Genomic DNA, 27,903 nt, shown 5'->3' with positions numbered 1-27,903 from the left:
CACTTTAAATAATTTTACAAAAGAATTGGGAAAGAATTGAAAAGCAATCCAAAAATTTTCAACCAAATTTCAACCAAATTCTATTTCTTGAGATAGAAATTGGCCCTTCAGCCCACCAAGTCTGCATCAACCATCAAGCACCTATCTACACTTTCCTCTAACATCTCCCACAACACTCTCTCCTCATCCCTATTCTCCGACCACCCACCTACATTTATGGCAATTTACAGCGCCAATATGTCTTTGGAGTATAGGAGGAAACTGGAGATCCAGAGAGAAACTCATGCAGTTAAAGGCAGAACGTGCAAACTCCACACAGACAGCACCCAAAGTTGGATTGTCTGGGTTGCCAGAGCATTGAGGTGGCAGCTCTGCCTGCTCTGCTAAATGGTCTTGTGGATAGACCAAGCTAAATGATGATCTTCGGTGCTGTTTGCGGGGTATTCTGCGCAATATATGCACACTTTTCTTTGGACTCCTGGCGCTCACATTTTCTGGCTTTACATCAACTTTAAGACTTTTGATGTTCATCAGACTTCAATATGCATTGGCCTATCTGATAGCTTGGAAGGGAAATCAGGGAACTGGGTCTAATTGGAGATCTCCAGCAAAGGATTGGCAGAGGCCCCATAGACAGTACAGCCTCCTGCACTGTGTTGTTCCAGGATGCAGACATCTAGCCACACCAGATAAAAGCAGGCAGAATCGTAAACCGCCACAATCATGGCAAGCCATTGTTCATCTGTCAACCGGTGGCCTCCTCTTTGGGTTGTTTCTTGCTGTGGAAGTTATAACGATTTGTCCTTTTTTTTGGGTCAGTTTTCTCCCTGATTCTTATAAAATGATATCTCATTTGTTCCTTTGATGGGTTCAAAAGTTTATTGCTGTAATTACACATCTTGTCACAGGCCTTGTTTAAGTGTCACTTTGTTGCTGCATTAGAGTTCATTTGAGGTAATTATCTCTGCAAACTGCGACTGGCTGGCAATGCCTGTGTATAATTTGCTGTCATTCCGCACCATCTGTTTATTTGTACCGCGCTTGTATAGGTTGCTTGTTCAAAGTACATTCTAATGTTAATGCACTGCGCACAGAGCAAAGATGTCTTCATTTATTTGTGTTCTCTTTTCACATATCTTTCCATGAGGTGCCTTTTTAAGAGTTTCAGAAATAAATTTCCTTTTCTTCTGTTTTCTCAGTCAAAGCTCGCCAGCCTGCACGATGGGTCACTGGGAATCCACTTTGAGAGGTTTACCACATACAGTAACATCTTCCCATCTGTCACATCAATTTTCTTTCCCTGTTTTCAATTTGTAAATTAAACCTTGTGTGGTTAAATTCTATCCCCAGTGAAAAGACTCACTATTTGTGTAGGATCTGAAGTATCTTATTACTGTTTATGTGTTGCTCGGTGAAAAATAATAGCATGGGTCCACTTTACTTCCTATTGTTTTAACTACCCATGCTTTTACCACCAATGATTTGCAGAAATCCCCTGAAATCGTACCATTCAAATGCCTGCATTCATTCTAAAAGCGCCTTCATTTACTGCAGTTTACTGTTAGTGTTTCCTCCATCCACATTTGGAGTGAACAGTAATGGTCCCTGTCACTCACTAAAACTCCACAGGCCAAAATATCTACTTTTGCACCAACTATTTTGTGCATGAAATATTGGTTGAAATTTAGCAGGAAGTTGCTTTATTGTTGGGATCTGTAAAATTATAGTCGTGGACGTTAGACTCACCATGTCTGTGCTGACCATTCAGCACCCACCTCTGTCAATTGCAAAGTTTGACAGGAATGAAGATGGTGGCATTGGAATATCAGGGGATTGGTGCTTGTGTGTGTGTGTGTGTATTTTTGTAGGCATGTCACACACACACATACCCGACATACGCACACACAGAGTCACACACACACACACACACACACACACACACACACACACACACACACACACACACACACACACGCACGCACACACACACACACACACACACACATGTCGCCCAATCAGGTGACTCATTATGTACTAGTTGCAGAAGTGGATCCGCAATCATGCAATTCAATCGCTCCACTCATTAAATCTCTGTACACTGTTGATGGCTCGATTGTAAACATGTATTCTCTTTCCACTGACTGATTAGCACGTAACAAAAGCTTTTCACTGTACCTCAGTCCACGTGATAATAAACAATAAACCAAAAAAAACACACATGCAGATACAAAGACACAAACACGACCACGCACACACACATACATACACACTGCACAAACAGACATGCACACACATGAATTTTCTTGATTATCTCAACATTGGCATTGGCGCTATTTAATGTAACTATGTATTTAAGCATGTCAGACACAGTAAGACAACGTTCGTTGTGTGACTGGAGAGGATGTGAAAAAAACTTCTAGGCTTTTATCTGCTGATGAGGTTCATTTCCCCGACCTTGCCTACAGATGAGTGGGGTTAGTAGAAGCACAGACTTCCCAATGAAAGACATGTATTTGATTTGCTCTTTTTACAATCTCAGAATGTTCCATTTTGCTTTGCCAATGTATGTAAGGTTGCGATGTATTCACAAAACAAGGCCACCGAGTGAGTTGTACACCCAATGTGCAGTCTTCTCCCATCACACCCTGATCTTTTATGTTAAAACAAAACACTGATGTCACCTGACTATGGGCCATTCACTACCAAGCAAATGGGATGGCACGATGGCGCAGAGGTAGAGTTGCTGCCTTACAGCGCCCGAGACCCGGGTTCGATCCTAACTATGAGTGCTGTATGTATGGAGTTTGCATGTTCTCCCTGTGACCATGTGGGCTTTCTTCGATTGCTCCATTTTCCTCCCACACCCCAAAGACGTGCAGATTTGTAGGTTAATTGGCTTCCATAAAAAAAATGTCCCCAGTGTGTAGGATGGAACTACTGTTCGAGTGATTACTGGTCGGTATGGACTCAGTTGGCCGAAGGGCCAGTTTCCATGCTGTATCTCTAAACTAAACTAAACTAAACTAAACAAATAACAAAGATGATAAAAGCCCCAAGAAAGGTGAATTTTTGAAGCAATTGATGTGTGAAAGTCAACTGAAAGGTCACCTATCAGGCCAAATGTTTGTTCAGTTTTGAAGCCACAGTGTCTGTCTCCAGTAACCATCTGATTGTGAACTTGTGCACTGAGTATCTTATGAGGTTCAGAGCAATGCATCGAATGTTCACATAATGTGAATAATCTATCACCCGCCCCGATTATTCCAAATCCATATCCTGTACTTTATGTGTACTGCTTCAGCACTCATTGTGAAGAAGAATAATAAGACCAAGGTTTGGAACAAATAGCGCTGTGAAATTCAGCTGTATTTAAATCATTTTTTATTTTCTAAACGCAAACTGCTCTTGTGAGAATGAGAATGTATTTACTATTTACTCTTGCTAAATGTCAACTGGTTTAGCAAACAACATCCCCAATTTTTAATAATAGCTAGTTGGACTCTCGCAGGAATTTGTTGCTCATTATGGCTGCATGCTTCAGCAACCAGCGGCACAACAGCAAGGCAGCCAATGGCTTTGACCTTCCCATGGTAAGACTGAATATAAAATATTCCTCTTGTGTTTTACTAACATGTCAGAACTGTTGTGAAATGATCTCACCCCTGCAGGGAATTCACAAGACTTATTCAGCAATAACAGCTGTAACCGTAGATCATGGAGTGTTAATTAATGATCTTTAATTACTTATGAGGAGTCGGATAGAATACGCATGTGCATGGCACAGGATGGTTGGGTTAGACAGCCGACGTGAAAGGCAAGTTACCTCGCCCACCATATTAGTATAAGTGCATAAGATTATTTTCTTTGGACTTGGCATACAATATTCTTATTCCAACACAGTGCTGGTAAAAGGTGGATGGAACCAGGAGGGAGATGAAAGTGAGTGTTGGAGAGGTGTCAGGGAAGATATGGGGAAGGGACAAAAATGGGAGGACTAGTGGTGGAGTGGAAGGAGAGAGAGAAAGAGCGGAGGAAAACACAGGAGATACAGGTTCTCTGAAACGGGGAAATTCAGTGTTCATACCATTGAAAAGGCGGAATATGAGGTGTTGTTCTTGAGGCGTCACGGAAAGAATGAACATATTTTTCACAGAGGTCACTGTAGAACCTGGAGTAACTCAGCAGGACAGGCAGCATCTCTGGAGAGGAGTGGGTGACGTTTTGGATCGAGACCCTTCTTCAGACTCTCGCTTTTTGTGTCTGTCTTTGGTTTAAACCAGCATCTGCAGTTCCTTCGGTTTAAACCAGCATCTTTATTTCAATGGACTACCCATCTGAGGGATCACCATAACAGCTATCTCTCTGTTGAATAGGTCCTTGCGACTCAGAAACAACTGGGGTTTGAAATTTGAAAAAGTGAAGCACTTGGTAAGACAGAAAGCCTCAGTTAACTGAGGCTGCTTTGACCAGTTCAGTTATAAACTTATAAACAGGCTTTGTAATCTGCTGACTAATCATTAACAATTGCCATACGACACACTCACTGCTTGTTTGGGAGTGTCTGGTACCATCAATTCCTTTTTGTAGACACTCTAATTGCTGTTGTTATACTTTTGTTTGTGTGTGCGGAGCACTTCAGAAACCTTCCCTATTTGGGAAATGCCTCTGCAAGGGCACGGGGAATAGAGAGGTCGAGAAATTCACTCGCACAACATTGATGAAACTGTCAACCACACTAAACACATTAAAAAATGTGTTGATATTCGGACTGTTACACTCTGCCCTACACACTCATTGTTTACACTGAACAGACTAAAGACTGAGTCCTTCTGCTTCTTCAAACACTTATCTGCAGCCAAAACTGTTGTACAGTCTTCATTTGTCTACATCTAACACTCAGCTTCATGAATGACCCAGGAAGGCCACGGACATCTCCAAAGAACAGCAGGCACTCATGAGTGCCACAATGCAGGAGGAAGGCAAGGTGTACACTGAACACTTTGCCCACCCAAAAACTACCTGTTTCCATGCTGTATCGCTAAACTAAACTAAACTAAACTAAACTAAACTAAATTAAGTTAAGCTAAACTATCTCCTGTGGTTTCCATAATCCTGCCTAGTGTACCTCACCCGTGGCCTGTACAATATCCCATGCACCCCAAGCTCAGTGATGCTCACCCACCCTTGTCTGCTGAATGACATGTAATCTGTGTTTGCCCCTCTGGTTTTGCATTGCTATCTCTGTGAGGATTGTTGGTACCATCTGCAGGCAGGGCCGCTCACAGAGTAAGCATCTAGTGAACAATGGAACGCAGACTGAATGAAAAAAGGACGGAGGGAGGGAGAGAGAACAACCGGCAGAGACAAACATGGTGAATGGTAGGGGAAGGGAGAGAAGCACAGGGAATGGGGGACAGGCACATGGAGTAGGGAATGGGAAAGGCAGGGAGAGAGAGACAAACAGAGAACAGAAGGGAATGGGAGAGAGGCACAGGGAATGGGAGAGATCGGTGCCCAAGCTTCTGAGGCACGGAAAATTTGAGCAAGTGGAAAGAGAGGTGTGGGGGAGATAAACAAGCAGTTTAAGTGTGTAATTGAGAGTTAGTGTGCTATAAGGTAATGTGTTCAGGTGCATGTTTCTGTTGTTCCACCTCAAGGAGATCAACATTGACATTGTTATATTCATAGCGACAGTTTGTTGGGATGGAGCCAATATGATGTTATGGCGCACACGCCGAGTTGAGTCCAGATGTATGTTCTATATCAAGCAGCCCACTGGTGCTGCAGTGGGTTAACACTAATAAAACAGCGCACAGGAAGTTCGAGCCCACAGTGTGGCATGATGCAACATCCAACCCTAGTTGTGATACGGCAGAAATTCTCAGCTGCCTTGGGTGTTGGCTGTCGCGCCTGGTGCTGAGATGATGAGCTGATTCCAGGTGCCGGGTCGGGCACAGAGGTCATTAAATCCTCAGTGCTTGACAGAAGGCAAGAGGCTCGTGATGTGTTGGCCCTTCCTCCTTCCTCCAACAACACCAATATTCATTGGCAATTCATCCAATTGCCGCTCAAAGGATCTTGCTAATTACCAGCCACATCTGCATACACAGTTAAACACTCCACTTCAAAGCAATTTGTATTATGTGAAGTGGCTTGGTTTTTGCAGAGCAATAGGATATGCTTCCATTCATAATTGCAAGTCTTTCTTGTATGGTGGAGTTGTCCAGGAGAATTTGGAGAGTAGCCATGGATGTGACCATGGCAACAGCGATTTCCACTTGGGCTCTAATTTTAGTAGAAATCATGAATGACATGGCCACAAAAAACAATCCGAGGCTGCGTGCGGTGAACCCTGGCACTTGTGAGGAGTTAAATGGTATCTTTCCATGTGTGCAGTTCCATCAACACTAAAGAAACTCAATGCCTCCCAGGACAAAGAAGACCACTTGACTGGCAGCAGAGGCACACGAGGCAGCAGTGTGCCTTCAATGAGATGCCCGGCAGCATTGCCAAGACATCTTCACCAGCCCTTACAACATGCCACTTCTACCAAACCAGTAGGTGCAAGGAAATACAACTGCCTCCAGGTTCCTACAAGTCTCACAACACACTGCTCTGATTTAAAGGGGACCTTGTAATTGTTTCGTAGAGTTATACTTCTGACAGAGACCTGGGAATATCTTCCTCATATGGGCTGTAGGGCATCAAGTATTGCTACATGCTGAAGTTTTACAAGTCCCCAGGGTTGTGAAGGATGGACCTGACCCCATTACCGTGCACATTGCCACACTACCTGTCCTTCGTTGAAAGGTTCTTCCAGATCAAGACCCAGGACCACAAACGCATTAGGCAATGGTCAGCACAGAACACCCTGCAGACACTGTGGGGCAAGGACTTAATGGATCCTGTTGGATGGTTTCTCCGACCAGATTATGCAGATTATCTGGCAGAATGCCTCATCACCAGAACACACCAACAAGCACTGGCTGGTGGTGAGAGGTGTCCTCCCAGTCAGGTCCTTCCTATATGTTTAGAAGCTCACTCCTAACACCCTTGGGATGGCTGTGGTGGGGAAGAGATGGTCACCCATCCCTGCAGAATCTGGACAGTCTGGCAAAGGATGCTAAGCTCCTAGTCAAGTTCATCCCAATGTCTCGGCTGGAGACCTCAAATTCATCGGCACCATCAGTGTGGCTGGCCTTCTTCATCATCTTTGTGGGTGGAGCACAGCAGCAACTCATCTGGTTACAGCGTGATGGCTCTCCCCCATCCCCACAGACATTCTCTTCTTGATCAAAGGGACCCCACGGTCAGATCCAACAATGTCACTGCAAGCCTTTTCTTTGACTACTGTCTCCTTCAGATGCTGTCTGACAAGAAAGCAGACATGGGGCATGGAAGCTATAAATAAGGCAGCTGAACCCAGAGATTTTGTAAGAGCTGAAAAGAGACTGTGCAGTTTAGCGAACCAAGGAGCTGTTTGACTCCTGCTGGGATGAAACGAAAGAAACCACAATATGTTCTTCATCCACAAAGAACTTCAGAAAGCAAGACGTCAGAGGCAAATGTGAAGACACAAGAGACTGCAGATGCTGAAATTTGAAGATAAATCAAACCACTGGAGGAACTCAGCAGGTCAGGTAGAATTTGGGAAGAGAAATGGATAGTTGACATTCAGGCCAAGACCCTTCATCTGGGCTCAGGGAGTTGTGTCAACCCCAGACAAACCTGCAGCATCTTCTATGGTAAAAAAGAGTGAATATGAAAGAGCAACTCCGAGAGATGAAGAGCCTCGTTCTTCTCCTCGGAGTCCTTCAAGATAAGCTGCCGATCTAGACTCCGCTCCATGGAATAGGATGGCACATTCTCGTGGTATTTCTTCTGAGCTCTGTGATACACGGTCTTAAGGAAGAGAACGGCTCAGTCATATTCTCACAAACGCATATTGAGGATGTGCAAAACCTATGATTGATGGTCTTTACAACAAAAAGCCTCCCAGAATCTCGTCCTCTTTCACAGAGATAGAACAATGAACATAGAACAGTACAGCACAAGAGCCGGCTCTTCGGCCCACAATGTCTGTGCAGAACATGATGCCAACACCATCACGTATCTACCTGCACATAACCCATATCTCTCCATTCCCTGCATTTCCATATGCCTATCCAAGTCTTTTAAATGCCACTAGCGTATCTGCTTCAACCACCACCCCCAGCAGTACGTTGGAGGCACTTACCACCCGCTACGTAAAAAACCTACCCCGCACAAATCCATTAAACTTTGCCCCTCTCACCTTAAAAGATTCTGTCGGTCTACCCTATCTCGCTCGGACTCTCATAATTTTATATACTTTGATCAGATCTCTCTGCAATCTTGAGCATTCCAGAGAAAACAATTCAAGTCTGCCCAAGCTCTCCCTGTAGCTGATAACCCCTAATCCTGTCATCATTCTGGTAAAGTTCTCTGCACCCTTTCCAATGCCTCCCCATCTTTCCTGTAATGGGACGACCAGGACTGCGCACTGTACTCCAAATATGGCCGAACCTAAGTCTTATGAAGCTGCATCATGACTTCTCGACTCTTATACTCAATGCCTCGACCTATGAAAGCAAGCATATCATATGACTTCTTTACTACTCTATCCCTCTCTACATCAATGCTGTTAAGGGTCATGCCATTAATTGTATATTTTTCCCTTACATTTGACCTCCTTAAATATAACACCTCACACTTGCTCAGATTAAACTCCAACTGCCACTCCTGCACCCATTTCTGCAGCTACAGATCCACAGTATATTTCACTGTATATTTGGCAGGCTTCCTCCAAGTCTGCGACCCCAGCAAACTTGGTTTCGCAGATCATAGACGACAGCAAGCGGGAGAGTCTGGACTAACCACTGACCCTGGAGGGGCTGAGAAGACCCATCTATATGGGTCCATAATAAAATTGACCATAATAAAATTCCTGGAAGCTACAGCATACAAGCTGAGTTGAACTTGGCTTTGTGTGCTGGATAGGCCTATACCAGCTGCATGTGTTTATGGCTGCAGCATGTCAGAATCCACAAGGAAGGGAATCATCGTCTTCAAACAGAAGGGGGAGACGCTAGACATCAGGAATTGGAGAGCCTCCTCACTGTTGAAAGTCGATTACAAAATCTCGCCAACTGGGACAGGTGATCCACACGGACCAAACCTAGCAGGAATAATCTGACAGCATTGCGCTGCTCATGGATACCATCACTTACGTGCAGGGTAGGCATTGGATACTTGCCTGGTCAGCTTGGACCAGGAGAAAACCTTCAACAAAATATTCCATACATATATAATGGACCTAAATCGGCTTTGGAGAGGAAATCAGGAATTGGATCCAGCTGCCTGATACAGAAATCCATAGCATCGTCCAAGGGTTGCTCTCTCTATCCTCTTTTTGCTGAATCCTTCAGGAAGGACATGGGAGTAAGAGGGTTGATGATGCCAGGCAGTGGGGGGCACACATGGCTCCTTCCGCTCGGATCCAAGGTCAGTCTGTAGGTTGATGAGCATCGACAGCTTGAGTTGACATCAGTGGCCAGAGTCAACCTCAGGAAAAGTGAAGTTATGGCCTTCCTCAACTGGCCCAACTAGTTCAATGCCTGCTTCGTGCTCAGATCAGACTACCTGAAGGTGCTGGCAATCTGGTTTGGTGTGGTCGTGGCTTGTAACAAAAAAATGATTGGGGTGGATAGGTAGGGTTAAAGGAAAACTAGAACTATGGGAGTGGTGCCATCTCTCAGTAACTGGTACGAAGCTGTCATTGGGTGTGAGGGACTCTCGGGGTTGCTATACATGGTGCGGGTATGGCCCATCCACTTACTCCTCTGCCCTGGCGATCATCAAGGCCATTTTCCATTTTGTCTGGGGATCCAGGATGTAACATGTTTGATGGGCCCTAAATACCAGGGACAACAGCATACCCAACATCCCCCTCATACTGATGGTCATCTTTGTATGTGGCTACATCAGGCTGTCTATATAACTGAAGTGCACGGGCATCAAATGTCACTGCATACTAAGGTTCTACCTGTCCCTGGTGTCGCAAAGGATGGGCCTGTCCCTGATGCATGCAATGTTCCAGTCAGTGGGATGTCGCCACATACTTGTCCTGCATGGAAAACATCTTTGTCATTAGCTACATCAGGCAGTGGTCAGCACAGAACATCCAATACGTACTGCAGGAGAAGGATACAATGGATCCTGTCGGATGGTTTCCCAGGCAGACGGTCAAAGTATTTTGGTAGAATGCCTCATCTCAATGTTTGTAACAAGCACCAAGACCTCACTGGGCTGGTTCCTCCCTCTCAGATACTTCCTGCATGGTCTCATGCACACTTCCCTCAGAATAGCTGCCATGAGGATAAGATAATCATCCACCTCTTTGTGGACAATGCATTTGCAAAGAAAGTCTGAAGAAGGGTGCAAGGTTACTATTCAAGGCTCATCCCAAGCAGCTACATCAGAGAGGAATTGATCTATCGACTTCCCTGGGATGCAAACTGAGACAAACATCAGATGTCGTTGGAAGATCTTCAACACTGACAGATACACTTTGGTTTGCCTGGAACATTTTGATCTTCCAATTCAATGAGATGCCTGTTGGGGAATACTGCCCATTGCAACTTTCCAGGCTTCAGGAGTGTGTGCTGGAGGATGAACCTCGATGCAGCCATTGCTGAGGCTCCTTGGGGAAGGCCCAGAGTCAAGGATTCTGCTGCTACTGGTCACTGGGGGGGCTGGGCCCAGTCTAACAAATGCTCCATGGATCCATTATATAAGGAGGAAACCTGAGTGGCACTGAGATATTGCGAGAGAATGTATCGAATAGTAAAATAGAGAGAAAGACATGTCAAGATTAAATTTACTAATTATATGATGCATAAAGTATATTTTTGGATAAACAAAATTCACAAAGGTACAGGAAATGGGCCCCATCCTTTCCTCAAATATGGTTTTGCTAGGAAGGTCTGAGATGAGATGTCTTCCATAGTAGTCGAGATTTTTCGCAAGCGGGACCATAGCATGGGTCTCTGTGCTGTCTGGGCTGTTCCCAGGGCACACACTGAGATAGATATCACCTTACTGGGAAACCATCAACACAGTGAAAGACGCCCTTAGGTATGTGTGAAATTCTGCAACATATCAGAGGCACTCTAAGATCCAGGGCCACTGAAGGATGTGCTGAAGGGGTTAGAGCCATAGAGTCTTATAGTGATACAGTGTGTAAATAGGCCCTTTGGCCCAACTTGCCCACACTGGCCAACATGCTCCAGCTACACTAGTCCCACCTGCCAGCATTTGGTCAATATCCCTCCAAACCTGTCCTATCCATATACCTCCTATCCATATACCTGCCTAACTGCTTCTTAAATTTTGGGATAGTCCCAGCCTCAACTACCTCCTCTGGCAGCTTGTTCCGTACACTCAGCAGCCTTTCTGTGAAAAAGTTACCCCTCAGATTCCTATTAAATCTTTTCCCCTTCACCTTAAACCTATGTCCTCTGGTCCTTGATTCAACTCTGGGCACGAGACTCTGTGCATCTAACCGATCTATTCCTCTCATGATCTTGTACACCTCTATAAGATCACCCCTCATGGGTTCAATAGGAAAGGACTAGAGTTTAAAGACCAGTAGTATAAGAAAATAACTGCAGATGCTGGTACAAATCGATTTATTCACAAAATGCTGGAGTAACTCAGCAGGTCAGGCAGCATCTCGGGAGAGAAGGAATGGGTGACGTTTCGGGTCGAGACCCTTCTTCAGACCATTGTGCCATTGCACGCAAAGTGACAGGAAAGCAATTTAAAACCTATGAACAATTTGCTCAAAGGTTATATATAACTGATAACTGATGATGCATTAATATTAAGTAATTGGAAGAACATGACTTGTAATGAAAATGCCTCAGATGTTATATGATTTTTTTAATTAATAAATTATTTGTCTGAATTTTTTTTTAATCTAGAAAGGTTTGGACCACAATCATCTCCAGGGCATAGAGGGATGGGGGATTCAAGACCATTCTTGACAATGGCACCCTCATCCTGAGAATGAGATACAAATATTGCATGTTCTGAGGCAGGGCAAGTAACTGTTGTTCACATGCTCATAATTCCAGAACAAACAGCCTGCACTAATCTGCAACCAATTAAGGGATTCCATACATCGGTTCAAGAACACTACATTCGTCTATCAACACTATTTCTATCAACATAAGGCGGCACGGTGGCACAGCGCTAGAGTTGCTGCCTTACAGTGAATACAGCGCCGGAGACCCGGGTTCGATCCCGACTGCGGGTGCTGTCTATACGGAGTTTGTACGTTCTCCCCGGGAACTGCGTGGGTTTTCTCCGAGATCTTCGGTATCCTCCCACACTCCAAAGACATACAGGTTTGTAGGTTAATTGACTTGGTAAATGTAAGTCCCTTGTGTGTGTAGGATAGTGTTAATGTGCGGGGATCGCTGGTCGGTGCGGACCCGGTGGGCCGAAGGGCCTGTTTCCGCGCTGTATCTCTAAACTAAACTAAACTAAACACTTGCACATGCCAGCATCTCTAAGCATTTTCAAAGAAATGCACCAGACACCATGCAAAGTTCAGCATTAGAATCACAATTTCACTGATAATGTCGCAAACAGTCTATTTCTATTTACCAGTCAGGAATGCAATGCCCAGTACTGTTTGTGGGTTTTGTTGAGTGGTGATGGTGTCAAACCCCAGTGTTTCACGTCGACTAACAATAACGCTGAGTTAACTTATTGGATCAAAAAGCTTAGCTGTCTAAATAAACCAGTAACCTCATCAATCACTCCTAATGTTGGAGACATTTGTGCTGATTCCCCCATCAAGCAGAGGAGCGCTGAAGTGGCTTCCCTGTGCGTACATCCTGTGGAGGATTGATTCCCAAAGAGGTAATCCAAAAAGTGTGACACTCACAGAGAACAAGTTAGAAGCCTTGAACTTACATCTGTCATACTGTCTGAAGCTGATAATGTTACATTACAGGTACAAGATATAAAATAGAACTGTGATGGTGAAATAGCACTCAGTGACATGATCCTCTGCCAACAAGGTAAAGAGGTGTGATACTTACATGTTGCAGTGGAATTGGAGGGGACGATTATAATATCAGCATTGTGAGGGTCGCGCACGATATCTTGCCAATGAATGGTGTTGACATAGCACAAAAACTTGTTCTGGTCAATGTAGATACCCCCATTCAGGATTTCTGTAGGAACAGAGTGAAAGGTTAAAATGACAAATTTATTAACAAATACAGTGATTTCTATCATTGTTGTAACAAACTACCCAGGCAACAACAGCAGAAAGGCATTTTACAATCCTGAGGATTCCAGTTTTTCTTCATTTCCCTGAGAGTTGGCCTCTACCCTCCTGAACTTGGCAGTGATTACTGAGCCACTTAATCCAGTTTTATGCATCATTGCGATACAACTGCTCTTTCGCTCCTCAATATAGGCCAAACACACCATGGTGCCTTTGAGAGAAGTTGAGTCAAGGATTTAATCTGCATCTTTAACCGAAAATGAATGCTTGAAGGTACCCAATATATTCACAGGGTACTTAACCAGCAGAGTGATCCCCTGATTTATCGTCTAAGATATAAATGCATGGCCAGGCATCTCCCCACAGATAATCGAGCACGGTCACTGCAGGTGGGTCACGAATGCAGGAATGGCACAAGAATGATAGGTGATTCCTAGCCTGTGTCCATAGATTCTGTCTGGAGCAACACCTGTAAAAAGTACACAAACTCAACTGAATTGTTAAGCTCACTTACTTTCTAAAAACTCAACAGCTAATTTCCTCTCAGTAATGTTTCAGAACAAAGGATATATTTTCCCAAAGGTAGCACCATGCTTTACCAGTGAGAACCATCAAGGGCTCCCTGTAGACAGCATGTGGTGACAATTGACAGAGTGATGGATGAGACTGAACACATTCAGAAATTTTACCACAAGGTGCAATTTAAAAAAAACTATTTGCTCCCTCTTTACGTTACATTCTCTTCTTCTGAAGATGGCATCCCCCTTTATCCTAGCAGGGATTCTTCTTGTATGAGACAGGGGGGTGAAGGCGCTGGGATACTTTTTTAATCATTCACTTTTTAGGATCTGTGCGTAGATTGGAAGGCCAGCATTTATTATCCATCACTAACTGCCTTTGAACAAAATGGTATATAGGCCATTTCAGAGGGATTTTAAGACACAAACACACTGCTGGGCCTGGAGTTACATATGAGACGGGAGAGTAGGCTTTCTCCCCCAGATTACATCAATGAACAAAATAGGGTGTCATGACAATCCAGTAGCTTTGTGGTTCGTTGTCACTCATGCTTTACTTTTTCTTGTGACTGGCATGCCACGCAAAACCCTTCCTGCTGCTTCCAGCATTCACAGAACCACACACCCAATCATAAATTTGACCTCCACTCCTACAATGCTGATGTCACATCATGTTTATACTAAATCTTCTCATACCTTCTTATGACATAAAGGTCCTTTCAGCCTCTATGGTCTTTGCCAATTGTCAGAGTAATCTCATCAGCCCTGTTCCCCCATTTATTTCCCTGTGACAATTGCCTCTCACGTGCCCTGTGCTTAACAAATGTAGGTCTTCAATCGAGAATGAGGTCACAATGTGCCGTTGGTTAAACTAGATTCACCCTGAGCTCTGCTTCAGGTGACCATGAGTTGCAGCCCAGGGTGAAATGCTTGTGCAGTACTGATGGTGTGCTACACCACCGGTGGAGCAGTGTTTAAATGAGATATTACAGCAGGAGCATATTTACTAACTGCAACTTATATTCGTACAACTCCTCCATCGTAGTGAAATATTCCAATACACTGTAACTAAATCAAGGCAAATAAGAAGAACTGAGAATTGTGCAAATACTCAGCATGTCAGGTGGTATCTGTGGATGCAGAGACAGAGTTAATGTTTCAGGTCAAATAAATACCCCAGCCAGTTGACCTATCATAATACATCAGTATCGCTGTATGTACTGATGAAGGGTATTCAACCTGAAGCAATAACTCTCTTCCTCTCCTCTCTCTGTTCACAGATGCTGCCTGACATGCTGAGTATTTCCAACATTTTCGGTTTTTATTTTAAATTTTCAGCACCTGCAGTTTTTGTTTTATTTCAAGAAGGAGTAATTGGGACAGAGTAGTTTGTTCTGAGTAGAGCTTTGTTCAATAGAAGAGGTAGCAAGGAAAAAAGGATTAGGCAGGTGACTCCAGAGTTAAAACTTGGTGGTCAATGATGGATGGCAAACCTCAGGGAGGTGCTACATGATTATCAGTGAACCCTCAGCAGCAAGAACTTACTTGACACTATCCCTTCTGAAACATCTTTATCTGGCACAAGCTAACTCGCGACTTAGGAATTGACCTAGCCCATTATACAGCAATTGCAATGCACTTATTCCTCAGGCTGGTCCAACAGCTGCTTCTAAATCTACAAACTCTTCTGCCAAGAAGGACAAAGGCAGCAGGTAATGGGGACACCACTGCCAGTGTGTTCCTCTACAAGTTGCACATTGTTCTGGTTTGGACATATTCTGCCTGTCTTTTATTTTCATTGGGTCTAATTCCTCGCACTCCCTCTCAGCATCATATTGGGAGTGCCGTCATCTGAAGAATGGCAGCAGTTCTAGAAGGCAGCTCACCACCCCAAACCTGAAGGCAATTAAGGATGGGTAATAAATGCTGGTCTTGCCAGTGGCTCCACAACTCAACAAAGAATACACGGCTTGTCTCAGCTGCTCATTGTGCCACAATTAAGGAGAGATCCATCCGTGGTCAGTAGCTCTTTGTGGAAGCAGATTGCATTGTAATCAGCTTCTGAAATTCAGTTCCATTTAAGTTAATGGAACTTAGGAAGAGATATGCAGCTTCTATACAGAGTGTTTAGCACTACTGACTGGAGATCAATTTCTGCTCAATAGTGTTATTGAAATACTGAAAAGAATCATTGATAGTGTCATCCCACAGCTGTAGTCATCATAATAACCTGAGGTATCAAACCAATATTGTCTACACTCTCATATGATCTGAATTCAGATGCTGGTATGGAAGCTGGATACCAGAGGTCAGGTGATTATGATATTTTATGAAAGAAAATGTGAAGTTATCCTAACAAAACCTCATTAAGCTACATGTAGCAGGAAAAGTACAGCATCTGGGGCCTGGAGTCACAGAGAATGCAAAGGAAGGTGGTTGCGGATACCCCTGACCATTCATCCCAGCCCCAAGGTGAAGAGTGGCTCGTTGGCAGGGTGACGCTACTGGGCAACATCTCTTCCCATGCCTGGATATTGTACTTGGTGACCTCTGTTCCTCATGTCCCGAAGAGTGAGGCATCACCACTGCACAGCCCCCAACATCATCATCTTGGAGAATGCCACTCAGGGAATGTGGCGCTGGGTCAGACCCTGACTCTTAAAGGATCATTTCACCATGTGGTTCATACCCTGATCTCCAGAGTGCCCCTCACCTGTTCACAATCTGCCTCTGCTGCCACCCATGCCCTATCCCTTCATTCTCATTGTCTTCCCTGTCACCCTAACTCTCACTTACCACTTTGTTCCTTACGTCTCACTCTCCTGCCAACCTCCCTTCACACATGCTCACCCCCTTTCTCATTCTGGTGTTCAGACTGATCCTTGACTGACTTCAAAAATGGTCAAATTATTCTATCAGTATCCAGAGACTTGGGATAATAATCGAAATATATGAGTTTAGCTTGAACTGTTGGGGATTATGCAAACAGTGCAATAAAAGGATAATATTGTTTTGTTATCTAGGGAGATGGTATTTAGTGGTGCTGAGGTAAAAGCTTGACCATTAGGCCATTGATGGCTGAATGGTCTACTCCTGCTAACATTTCTTATATTCCAATGTTAGTGACAGAACCAAATGGATTGGAGGAATTGTGTCTAATATTTTTTTTAATGAAGAAAATCGGTCCTCCATTTGGTCTTTATGTGACAACAGTCTTACAGTAATGTGGGTCTCCTTTAACTGCACTTACCTCATTACATGGTGACCTTGGTGACCACACTCACATCATAAGATTATAAGATCATGTGATAGAAGCAGAATTACGCTATTCAGCCTGTCAAGTTTACTCTGCCATTCAATCATGGCTGATCTATCAGCCTGTACATTTAAAAAATATATAAGCTGCCTTTCCCCACTTCCCTAAATGTCATAGTTAGTTTCTGTTCTGGAATAACCGGTTTAACTACCATTACTGCGATAAGGTCCACACTTCCACCAAGTGGTACACATGGACCAATTTCCCAGGTTCACTGCTGAGTCCAGGACTGGTGTAAAAAATCAGAGCTCCTGACCAGTGGGGACCATTTCTGCACACCATCAATTCCCTGTAAAAATACAGTCAGATCTCCCTTATGAACTCCAGAGATTGCAGCCCCAGTATCAGTAAATTCTCCTCCTAGGTTCTCTGGGTAACCTGGCATCTTTCAGTCTGAAGAAGTGTCCCGATCAAAAACGTCACAAATCCCTTTTCTCCAAAAATGCTGCCTGACCAAGCACAGAGTTACTCCAGTACTTTGTGTCTACCTTTCTCGCAAATCTATGCTGCATCCTCCTGGTATGGTGTCGAGAACAGTTCTCAGTGCTTCAGAGATTTAACTTATAGCTCCAGCAAAACCTCTGAGTCTGGGACTCCATGACTTTAAACATAAAGATTAATATTCCAGCAAACCTTTTAATTATTTACTGTATATTCATGAGATTGTAGATTTTGGAGCAAAAGACAAACTGCTGCGTAATCTCAGTGGGTCAAGCAGTATCTGGGCAGGCAAAGAGATGGTTGACATTTTTGGTTGAGACCTTGCAAAAGGACTGGTGCAGAGTTTCAACCCAAAATGTCAACCTTTATTTTAAAAAGGATATACTAGCATTAGAGCTGGTCACTTAAAAACTAAGTGTAAGAATTTCATTTTGTCGAGGGTGATAAATCTCTGGAATTCCCTATCCCAGAGGGTTGTGGAAGCAGGGTCCTTGGGGTTATTTAAAAAGGAGGTAGATACGTTTTTGAAAGTTTGGGAATTGAGGGCTGTGTGGAACCAACACAGAAGCACAGTTGAGACCTGGGGTAGATTGAATGAAGCAAAGCAGGTTTATGGGGTCAGGTGGCCTACTTTTGTCCTATATTATTGTGTTCTATTATTAATATCTTCTTGTAATTTGATGCTTCTATCTACAGTTCGTACAATGTCAGCTATATATGTGTCATCTGCAAATTTGGATAAGTGACTTTCCATTCCATTGTTCAAGTCCTTCACAAACATTTTATAACTATTGACGACATAAACTACAGTGGAATAGACACATCCTGACAACTTGCATATCTCCCTACTGTCTCTGCCTCATGCTGTTCAGCCAATATCCTAGCTGGGCAAAGATAAATTGCCTTCAATTCCCTGAGTTGCAACTTTAGCCAACAGTGAGCTACTTTATTTTGTGCCTTCTGAAGTCCATAAAAAAACCCCATCCATGGGCATTCCACTCCCCACTACTTTCATCATTTATTGAAAGATTTGATGGGGTTTATCAGATGTGATTTACCATTTCACTCTCCCTGATCAATAAAAACTGTTAGGATAATCAATTAATTGTTTTTTTCCTTGCTCTCATGTCTTGTAAGCGCATGGTGCACATGTAATTTTCCAGTCTAAACGCATGGTTGCTGAGTAAATAGAACTTAGGGAAATTGTACTCGGGATTCTACAATGTTTTCACATTCCTTCTCTTTCCTAGAAAAGAAAGTGTTTGGCTTTAAGAATTTGTCCTTCTATGGGCCATTATTCTCTCCATCACACTTATTTTGTTCATATTCAAGTCCTGGTCTGGGATTCAATATAATCTTTCTGTAGACATCCTTCATGCTATCCTTTCTGTTTCACCAATGCAAATACAAAGTAAACATCTGATCTGTGCCTTGTTTCTTTCATTCCTAGTGACATTAGGCGGTGACACCTTTAGCTCCAGCAAACAAAATTTGACAGATGTGCCATGGCTCAATTTCCGAATACTTTATTTTGCTTACATCATCATTATTTGCTCCTGGTTGGCCGGTTGGCCCTGACCTTTTTCTGATAGAAGTCTGTGATTTTGAGTTGACTTTGATCTCTCGAGTGTTTCTTCTCTTACTTCCTTCTGGTAGCTCTGGCTATAGTGTGCAGATGGGGGCTGAGGATTCCTTCCTTGATGTTCTCAAGCTGCTCCGTTTGACTGGCACGGTGCCAAACTGTTATATTAAATGCCGGAGCTGGTTCTGGAATTGAAGGTTTTTAAGTTGGGCCGCAGGGGGCCTCGGCTCACCCGCTGCTTGACAGTCAGCCTATAAGATGCATTACTCCAGTTTGATCTGATGTTTCTCCTCCATCATCAAGCACTTCCTGTTGCACCTCATGAACTGACACCACTCATGCATTGCAGTTGCAGGGTTCAGGGAAAGGCAAGGAAATCAATTCTACAGCTCCCTGGAGTGCTTGCGGAACCATCCTACATTTGGATCACTCTCCCTCCCCATGGCAAGGCAGATTTAAGAGAGACTGCATTTGGAAATAGAACAGGAAGAAAACGCGAATGAGCCAAATGATTCAGACCAAGAGTAGCACAGCTGGTAGAGCTGTTGTCTCATAGCTCCAGCAACATGGGTTCAATGCCAACCTCTGGTGGAGTTTGCACACTATTCCCTGTAACTGCCTGGGTTTCCTCCTGGGGCTCCAGCTTCCTCCCAAACACATGCTGGCTGGTAGGTTAACCAGAGTACCACAACCAGAGGAAGTGGTTGAGGCAGAGGAAGTGGTTGAGGCAGGTACAGTAAGAGCATTAAAGACATTTGAATAGGTACACGAATGGGCATCTTGGTTGGCATGAATGAGTTGGGCCCAAGGGTCTATTTCTTGCTGTGTGACTCTGTAACTAGCTGATCTAAATTGCTCCTAGTGTGTTGGTGGAATCTTAGAGTGATAGGAATGGAGGAAAAATAAAATAGGTTTAGGGTTAATGGGTGCTTGATTATCAGCACTGACTTGGTGGGCCAAAGGGCCTGTTTCTGACCTGGATAACATTATGACAACAGCCACCATGTGAATAGGCAGATATGCAATGTAGGCTGTGTATCTGGCCAGTGAGAAGGCAGTAATGTCGAACCCATACTCCAAAACAACTTGCCAAAACATGTGCTTCCGAGTGTGCATATTGAATATAGATAAACAGCTGTCAGACAGCTGGGTACTTAACTTTTCTCGTCTGCAGTACAATTACATTCAAGTGCTATTCAGATATCTTGGAACGCAGCACTGTAAAATTATGCAAAGTTTGAGCACACTTACCAAGGAGAATCTTTTCTTCATTATTTAGCTCGCATTAGGCTGAGACACCATTAGCTTGCTAAAAAATGTAATATTTGTGCCTTAGTTCGATTCCTCTGTGATGGGTAGAGTTAAATTCATCATCTTCAGGTCTGTAACTATGTATATCACTGCCATCATAATGCTGAATTGCAGCAAAGCAAACGTGCCTATCCGTTGCTGCCGGACTCGCAAACAGTCAGCACTGCAAGTACATGGCTCACGCAGAAAATGCTCTTAAAGTTCTCTTTAAGTTACCGAAGGAAACTTTCTCCTGCTGTACAAGCTATCATGTTCCCTCTCACCACCATTGTTTTCACTGTAGACCTTGTTGTTATGTCGCCCAATCGCTTCCGCCTGCATAGCTCACATCTTAAGCCTGGCATTCCCTTTCAGAGAGACCGTCATCACGTTCCATCTACAGTGGCACTGATGCAACACTCACTGTGGCTCCATCGCTGCTCCTGTTGTCAAGCCAGCTGACCATCTGCACTGTATCCTGGTCTAAACCCACACCGACACAAGTGATGGAATAGAAAACAGAAACATAGACAAATAGGTGCAGGAGGAGGCTATTTGGCCTTTCGAGCCAGCACCGCCATTCATTGTGATCATGGCTGATCATCTTAATTAGTAACCCATGCTGCCTTCTCCCCATATCCCTTGATTCCACTAGGCCGTAGAGCTCTATCTAACTCTCTTTTAAATTTATCCAGTGAATTGGCCTCTACTGACCTTCTGTGGCAGAGAATTCCACTAATTCGCAACTCTCTGGGGGAAAACGTTTTTCCTCATCTCAGTTTTTAATGGCCTCCCCTTTATTCTTAGACTGTGACCGCTGGTTTTGGAATGCAAACTGTTTCTGGGGATATCCAAATGCAAAGGTACGTGACTCTGCCTGCTAGAACTGTAGTCTTCCTGGTGTCTCTCAAACGCCAGCTGACCAGTGGTTTCATTGGGTGGGGCAAGTGAACCCCAAGAGTAGTTCCTGGCCATTCACTGCTATGATCCTCTTAAACGCATATCCAAGTAACCCAATCCATGCCATGCCCATACTCTGTTCCACTACTCAATCGGAAACTAGACTAATCCAACTCCATTGGTGACCCATGGGTTAGAATGTCCCTCTGCATAGATGGCCATCACCATGTTGCCCAAACTAAAGGGAAGCCCGTTGAGGTTATTTTATGATATGTTCTGTCTCCAAACAGAATATCTTGCTGGGGTATTAACAAACATTCTTGTCACAGCTTCCTCGATTGATGAAGTGGAGGAATAGAAGGGGTTGAATATTTATATCTTGTCAGCTCCCTTCTCTCTTGCTTACAGTAGCCTTATGGGACAATTACATTCCCTTCCCCCTTGCATCCAAGAGAAATGGGGATTACCCAGGTTTGCCAATAGTCCCTTGCTTCAGAGACATCTACTCTTGCAACCTGTCCTGTGGCTATTCAAGTACTGGATCACCTTGAACAGGCATTGCGAGGCCAGTGGCTCCCATTACATTTATTACTAAGCCGCTGTCTTTTGTACCCACTGGTTTCCTGCTGATCCCATTTCACTCAGATGTAAAAGAAGAGCATCCCATCCCATTCCATGCTTACATCTCAGAGAAGAGTCCTGAGTGAGCAAACAGATTCATATTGATAAATACAATTGCCACACTGAATGCTGGATTACCGTTTGGCTCCTTCCTCAAGTGGTAACATCTGATCCTTACCACCAGTGTTGTTTATTGGCTCTTTATTGGTGCTGCTTGCAAAGACAAATAATAGTGGAAGAACAAATGGTGTTTTTTATTGAAGGCAGTCGATTCACAATTAACAGCAGTGCCTGGTATAAAAATGAATTGAAAGTAATGCTGCTCCACAGTGCACTCTTTTCTTAAAAGTGCACTCAACATTTATATATGCAATACCTTCAGAAAACTGCTTATTTTTATTGAGCACATTGGAATGTCTGAGCATCACAGGCTAGGCTCACATTGATTGCCTATCCCTAAATCCCCCTTAAACAATTAGTTAGGTGAATTCAGAAAGCAATTACGAGTAAACACATTGGTGGAGGTCTGGGATTACATATAGACCGGCAGGGTAAATATAACAGATTTCCTTTATTCTAATAAACAATTTTATGGTGACTCTTATAAACACTAGCATTTTTTTTACTTTTTGGATTAATTTCATGACTGGAATTTAAATGCCTTTCGGTATTGGTGGAATATAAACTCATACCCATGGAATGCCTCGCGATGTTAGTCCAGTAAGTTAATTGTGTCCATGCCCACTCTGACCACACTCCGTATAAACAAGTTTCTTCATTATTGCAGCAGGCATGGACACTGCTTTGCTTAAATAATTTGCTAATTCAATTTGATCCGCTCAATTTGGAAGCGAGCACTTTCATTAGTTTGGTAACAAATAGCCGCTTATTCTGTTCAGCTGAACGGCCTGTTTGTAATGTACGGTGAGAAGCAGGAGCAGTAAATCCCTCCTGATTACATAGAGGCTGATAAAAGAAACCAGAGCCACATCTTGGCTATGTCATGTCAATTAAATACTTGATGAACAGAAGCAGAAACAAATCAGCTATTAAATCTAATAGCTTTCCGCTGCTGTCAACATCTTTTTTGACTTGCTCGATTATGTTTAGCTGGAAGGTGCAACACAACTGGGAGAAGAGGGTGCTGCTGTGTAAGGACGGCTAAGTGATTGTGAGAGAAGTATTTTTCGCTAGGAGTGGGTGCAGCAGTGTTTTGTGACTTCCGAACCCCAGGCAGCTGACTCTTGGCAACAGAGCAGGCAACTTAATCTATGCTGCCTCTGAATGGTTTCTCAATAGGAATGACTGTAACCTAAGATGCATCCTATTTGACATTTCAATAAGTTAAGGAACTCAAATGTGCTAATAATTCTTGAATACATCACTAGGTTTGATTAAATTTTTTCATTACTGAGGCTTATGCACGGTGTACTCTGTTGCTTATCGTTTTACAAGCTCAGTCTTGAGCTTTGACTACTGAACTACACAGCAAGGTGTTGCAACAGGAAGTATAATACATAAGCATATTTTTTCCATTAATAATTTTAACCATTTAGGCCTCTGAGTAGCATCCCTGCAGAGAACAGTCTAATTTATGGTGAGGTGATAAGCTAATAAATAAAAATCACTCTTGCTTCTACAGGGCCAATAACTTTACAGAACAAGATTAATTTTTGCATTTATTACAAACACTGGAAAATAATTTACTGACCATGTTAACTCGAGGGAAATGCTCCTATTAAACAAACATCGCATAATCGTAAAAGTCTTCAGCTGCCTATTGCCCAAAACATTTTATAATATCTAAGCCAGGAATCTTAACCCCCACCACAATCTACCATGGATCCTTTACTTTGGCCATAGCGGGAGGCCATTCAACCTATCAGATCCATGATTCCTTATTCCCCTGTAACTCTGCACTGTATTCCCTGCCATTGTTTTGCCACGTGCTTACACTGGGCGACGCAGTGGTGCAGCGGTAGAGTTGCTGCCTTACAGTGCCAACGATCCAGGTTCAATCCTGACTAAGGATGCTTGTTAGTATGGAGTTTGTATGTTCTCCCCGTGACCTGTGTGGGTTTACTCCAGTTCCCCCCCAGGTATGTAGGCTAATTGGCTTGGTATAATTCTAAATGATCCCTAGTGTGTGTAGGATAGTGTTAATGTGTAGGGATCACTGGTCGGCATGGACGCGTTGAGCCAAAGGGCCTGTTTCCACGCTGTATCTTTAAACTAAAACTAAAAATTAAACTAAACTAAAGGAGAGAATTTATAACAGCTAATTAACTAACGCGTGGCTTGTGGATGTGGAAGGAAATGGCAGTAACCCACAGGAAGAGCATGCACAGGAAGAATGTGCAAACTCCACACAGACAGCACCTGAGGTCAGGATCAAACCCGGGTCCCAGATGCACAACCTGCTGCATCAGTCTGCCACCTTAAAAAGGTGTCACCAATGATTTAGCGGATGGTCAGGTCAGCAAACTCGAGCTTCCTAAGAGCAATAGAATTATTCATCTAACAAAATTCAGCGAAATAGGGACCTGACCAGAGCCTCAACCTCTCATCAACCAAGGTTCTCTAAACTTGACAGCCTTGCCCTTCACCCTGACAGGAACACGTTGCCCCTGTACTCTCGCAATCTCAATTTTGAAAACCTCCCTCTTGTCAACCATCCCCTTACCTGCCAACCAATCCTTTGCCTGAAGAAGGGTCGACCCAAAATGTCACCCATTCCTCTCCAGAGATGCCTATTCTGCTGATTTACTCCAGAATTTTGAGTCTATGTTCATTTGTCTTGTAATGTTAGCTACACTGTATGCTATGGCATGGTGGCATACTCCTGCTCCTGTTTTTCTGTGTTAGACAATAGACAATAGACAATAGACAATAGGTGCAGGAGTAGGCCATTCAGCCCTTCGAGCCGGCACCGCCATTCAATGCGATCATGGCTGATCACTCTCAATCAGTACCCCGTTCCTGCCTTCTCCCCATACCCCCTCACTCCGCTATCCTTAAGAGCTCTATCCAGCTCTCTCTTGAAAGCATCCAACGAACTGGCCTCCACTGCCTTCTGAGGCAGAGAATTCCACACCTTCACCACTCTCTGACTGAAAAAGTTCTTCCTCATCTCCGTTCTAAATGGCCTACCCCTTATTCTTAAACTGTGGCCCCTTGTTCTGGACTCCCCCAACATTGGGAACATGTTTCCTGCCTCTAATGTGTCCAATCCCCTAATTATCTTATATGTTTCAATAAGACCCCCCCTCATCCTTCTAAATTCCAGTGTATACAAGCCCAATCGCTCCAGCCTTTCAACATACGACAGTCCCGCCATTCCGGGAATTAATCTAGTGAACCTACGCTGCACGCCCTCCATAGCAAGAATATCCTTCCTCAAATTTGGAGACCAAAACTGCACACAGTACTCCAGGTGCGGTCTCACCAGGGCCCGGTACAACTGTAGAAGGACCTCTTTGCTCCTATACTCAACTCCTCTTGTTACGAAGGCCAACATTCCATTGGCTTTCTTCACTGCCTGCTGTACCTGCATGCTTCCTTTCATTGACTGATGCACTAGGACACCCAGATCTCATTAAACTCCCCCTCCTCCTAACTTGACACCATTCAGATAATAATCTGCCTTTCTATTCTTACTGCCACTTATCTACATTAAACTGCATCTGCCATGTATCCGCCCACTCACACAACCTGTCCAATTCACCCTGCAGCCTTATTGCATCTTCCTCACAATTCACACTACCCCCCAGCTTAGTATCATCTGCAAATTTGCTAATGGTACTTTTAATCCCTTCGTCTAAGTCATTAATGTATATCGTAAATAGCTGGGGTCCCAGCACCGAACCTTGTGGTACCCCACTGGTCACTGCCTGCCATTCCGAAAGGGACCCATTTATCCCCACTCTGTTCTTTTGAATTTCCTGTCGCAGGCCTCTCTAGCCATGGTGGAACAATCTGAAGCCTGGGCAACTTACAACCCAACGTTATGAATACTGATTTCCCTAATTTCAAGTCACCATTGCCTTCCCTCTTTCTCCATCTCTCCCCCACCCTAGTTATCCCACTAGTTTCACTGCCGTCCTGCTCAGTTTCACTGTTTGTATCCACGTTATCACCTTTTCCACAGCCAACAAAGGACCATTACCTTGATCATCGTTGCTGGCTTTGATTTGTTCTGTTCATACCTTTCACTCATTTGTCCTTTGCACCTTTTTATACCACTAGTTTCCCTCTCCCCTGACTCTGAAGAAGGGTCTCAACCCGAAACATCAACTATTCATTTTCTCCAGAGATGCTGCCTGATCTGCTGAGTTACTCCAGCATTTTGTGGCTTTCATCTGAGGTTTTATCTGTACTTATCTCTGTAACTAGGTCATTTATTTGTGCATTCATTATTATATTTTGTTGCTTCCTGTCATTTCTAATTGACAAGTGGGTACTGCACAAGATTGAACCTGCTCCATATGCATCAGCTCCAGGGACATGCAGACTCCCTCTTCACAACTTTATATTGCACAAGCTTTCTCGATGTGCAATGGTTTAATTAGGAAGTACTGATTAGTAATTCTGGGTTTGATTGAGTCATTTCCTCGATGGCACGTTGCCTCCTTCAATGATTTGGACCTGCAGAATTTGTGTATGTAGCAAGAATTCATGCCACTTGCTTCCGTGTGATACTGACCTTGCTTCAGGCATGGAGGGTTCACTGCTGCCCTCGGACTATAAGCTACAGTTATGTTTGTCCCAAGTTATGTATGAAATTCCTTGGCATCTTTCACTGCCATTTCCATCAAGGTTACAATTTGACGTGCCAGGTCAAATGTAGGATTCTGCCTTTTTATCAAGTTAGACTGAATCCTTTGGTCCTTTGAGCCATGCACAAATCTCTCCTGCAGTACACAGTTCACTAAGAATTCACCAAGGTTGCAATGCCTGGTTAAGTCCTTTAAGGCAGCAATATGTTCGCTGACTGTTCCTCGTCTTTGATTGTGTGCGCCGAGCTTGTAACTCTCTGCTATATCAAATCGCTGTGGATTGAATTAATCCTCAAATTTTTAAACAGCTTCTGGGAATGTAACATCTATAGCTTTCCGTGCGGCTACCAAACTGGCAAGCATGAGACAGGTTTCAGAGTCGATCTCCATCACTGGAGTAGCCTTCTTATACACTACATATGCAGTGTCATGCATCCTCGGTGCGATAGTCTACTTCAACAATATCGTTAGCCACAAAGAACAGTTCCACTCTCTCCACTAACGCTGTGAGGACATCACAGTGGTGCAGTGGTAGAGTTGCAGCCTTACAGTGCCGGACACCCAAGTTCAATTCTGACTACGGGTGCTGTCTGTAGGGTTTGTACGTTCTCTCTGTGACCTGTTTTGCTCCAAAGACGAACAGGTTTATTGGTTAATTCGTTTCGATAAAATTGTTAAGTGTACCTAGTTTGTAGGACAGTGCCAGTGTAAGCTGGTCAGCGGTTAATGGTCAGCGCAGATTTGGTGGACCGAAAGGCATGTTTCTGGCATGTATGTCTAAAATCTAAATTAAAGACTAAAGAGTCACATTCTTGGTTGTTCACAACTGTCTATGTCCTTCAGCCATTAAGCCTCCACTTTATCTTGTTTCACACTTAAGCAATATCAGCAAGGCATAGAGTCATACAGCACAGAAAAAATACCTTTCATCCCACTGAATGCTTGCCGGTTACCAATCCTGCACTATTCCCATTTCATTCTCTCGACATCCCATGAACTCTCCCCAGAGTCTACCACTTACGTATACACCATTAGTAATTTACAGCAGCTAATTCACCTACCAACCTACATGTCTTTGGGATGTAGGAATCCAGAGCACCCAGATGAAACTCATCCATTCTTAGATACAATGTTCGAAC

The 27,903-nt window shown here is 43.7% G+C and overlaps 1 protein-coding gene across 7 annotated transcripts in view; it reads right to left on the bottom strand.

Annotated features, from left to right (window-relative positions):
- erbb4b (erb-b2 receptor tyrosine kinase 4b) overlaps nucleotides 1–27,903 on the bottom strand; it is a 741,684-nt gene that overhangs the window by 254,682 nt on the left and 459,099 nt on the right. For all 7 annotated transcript variants that reach the window (XM_078403687.1, XM_078403689.1, XM_078403688.1 and 4 more), the window contains exon 4: nucleotides 13,131–13,265. In XM_078403687.1, coding sequence (XP_078259813.1) covers nucleotides 13,131–13,265 — 135 coding nt within the window. The remainder of the gene's footprint in view (nucleotides 1–13,130; nucleotides 13,266–27,903) is intronic.

Source organism: Rhinoraja longicauda, chromosome 8 (genome assembly GCF_053455715.1).
Source record: "Rhinoraja longicauda isolate Sanriku21f chromosome 8, sRhiLon1.1, whole genome shotgun sequence".
Classification (NCBI taxonomy): Eukaryota; Metazoa; Chordata; class Chondrichthyes; order Rajiformes; family Arhynchobatidae; genus Rhinoraja; species Rhinoraja longicauda.
The sequence above is the reverse complement of the archived record's forward strand: the minus strand, read 5'-3'. Positions and strand labels throughout refer to the sequence as shown.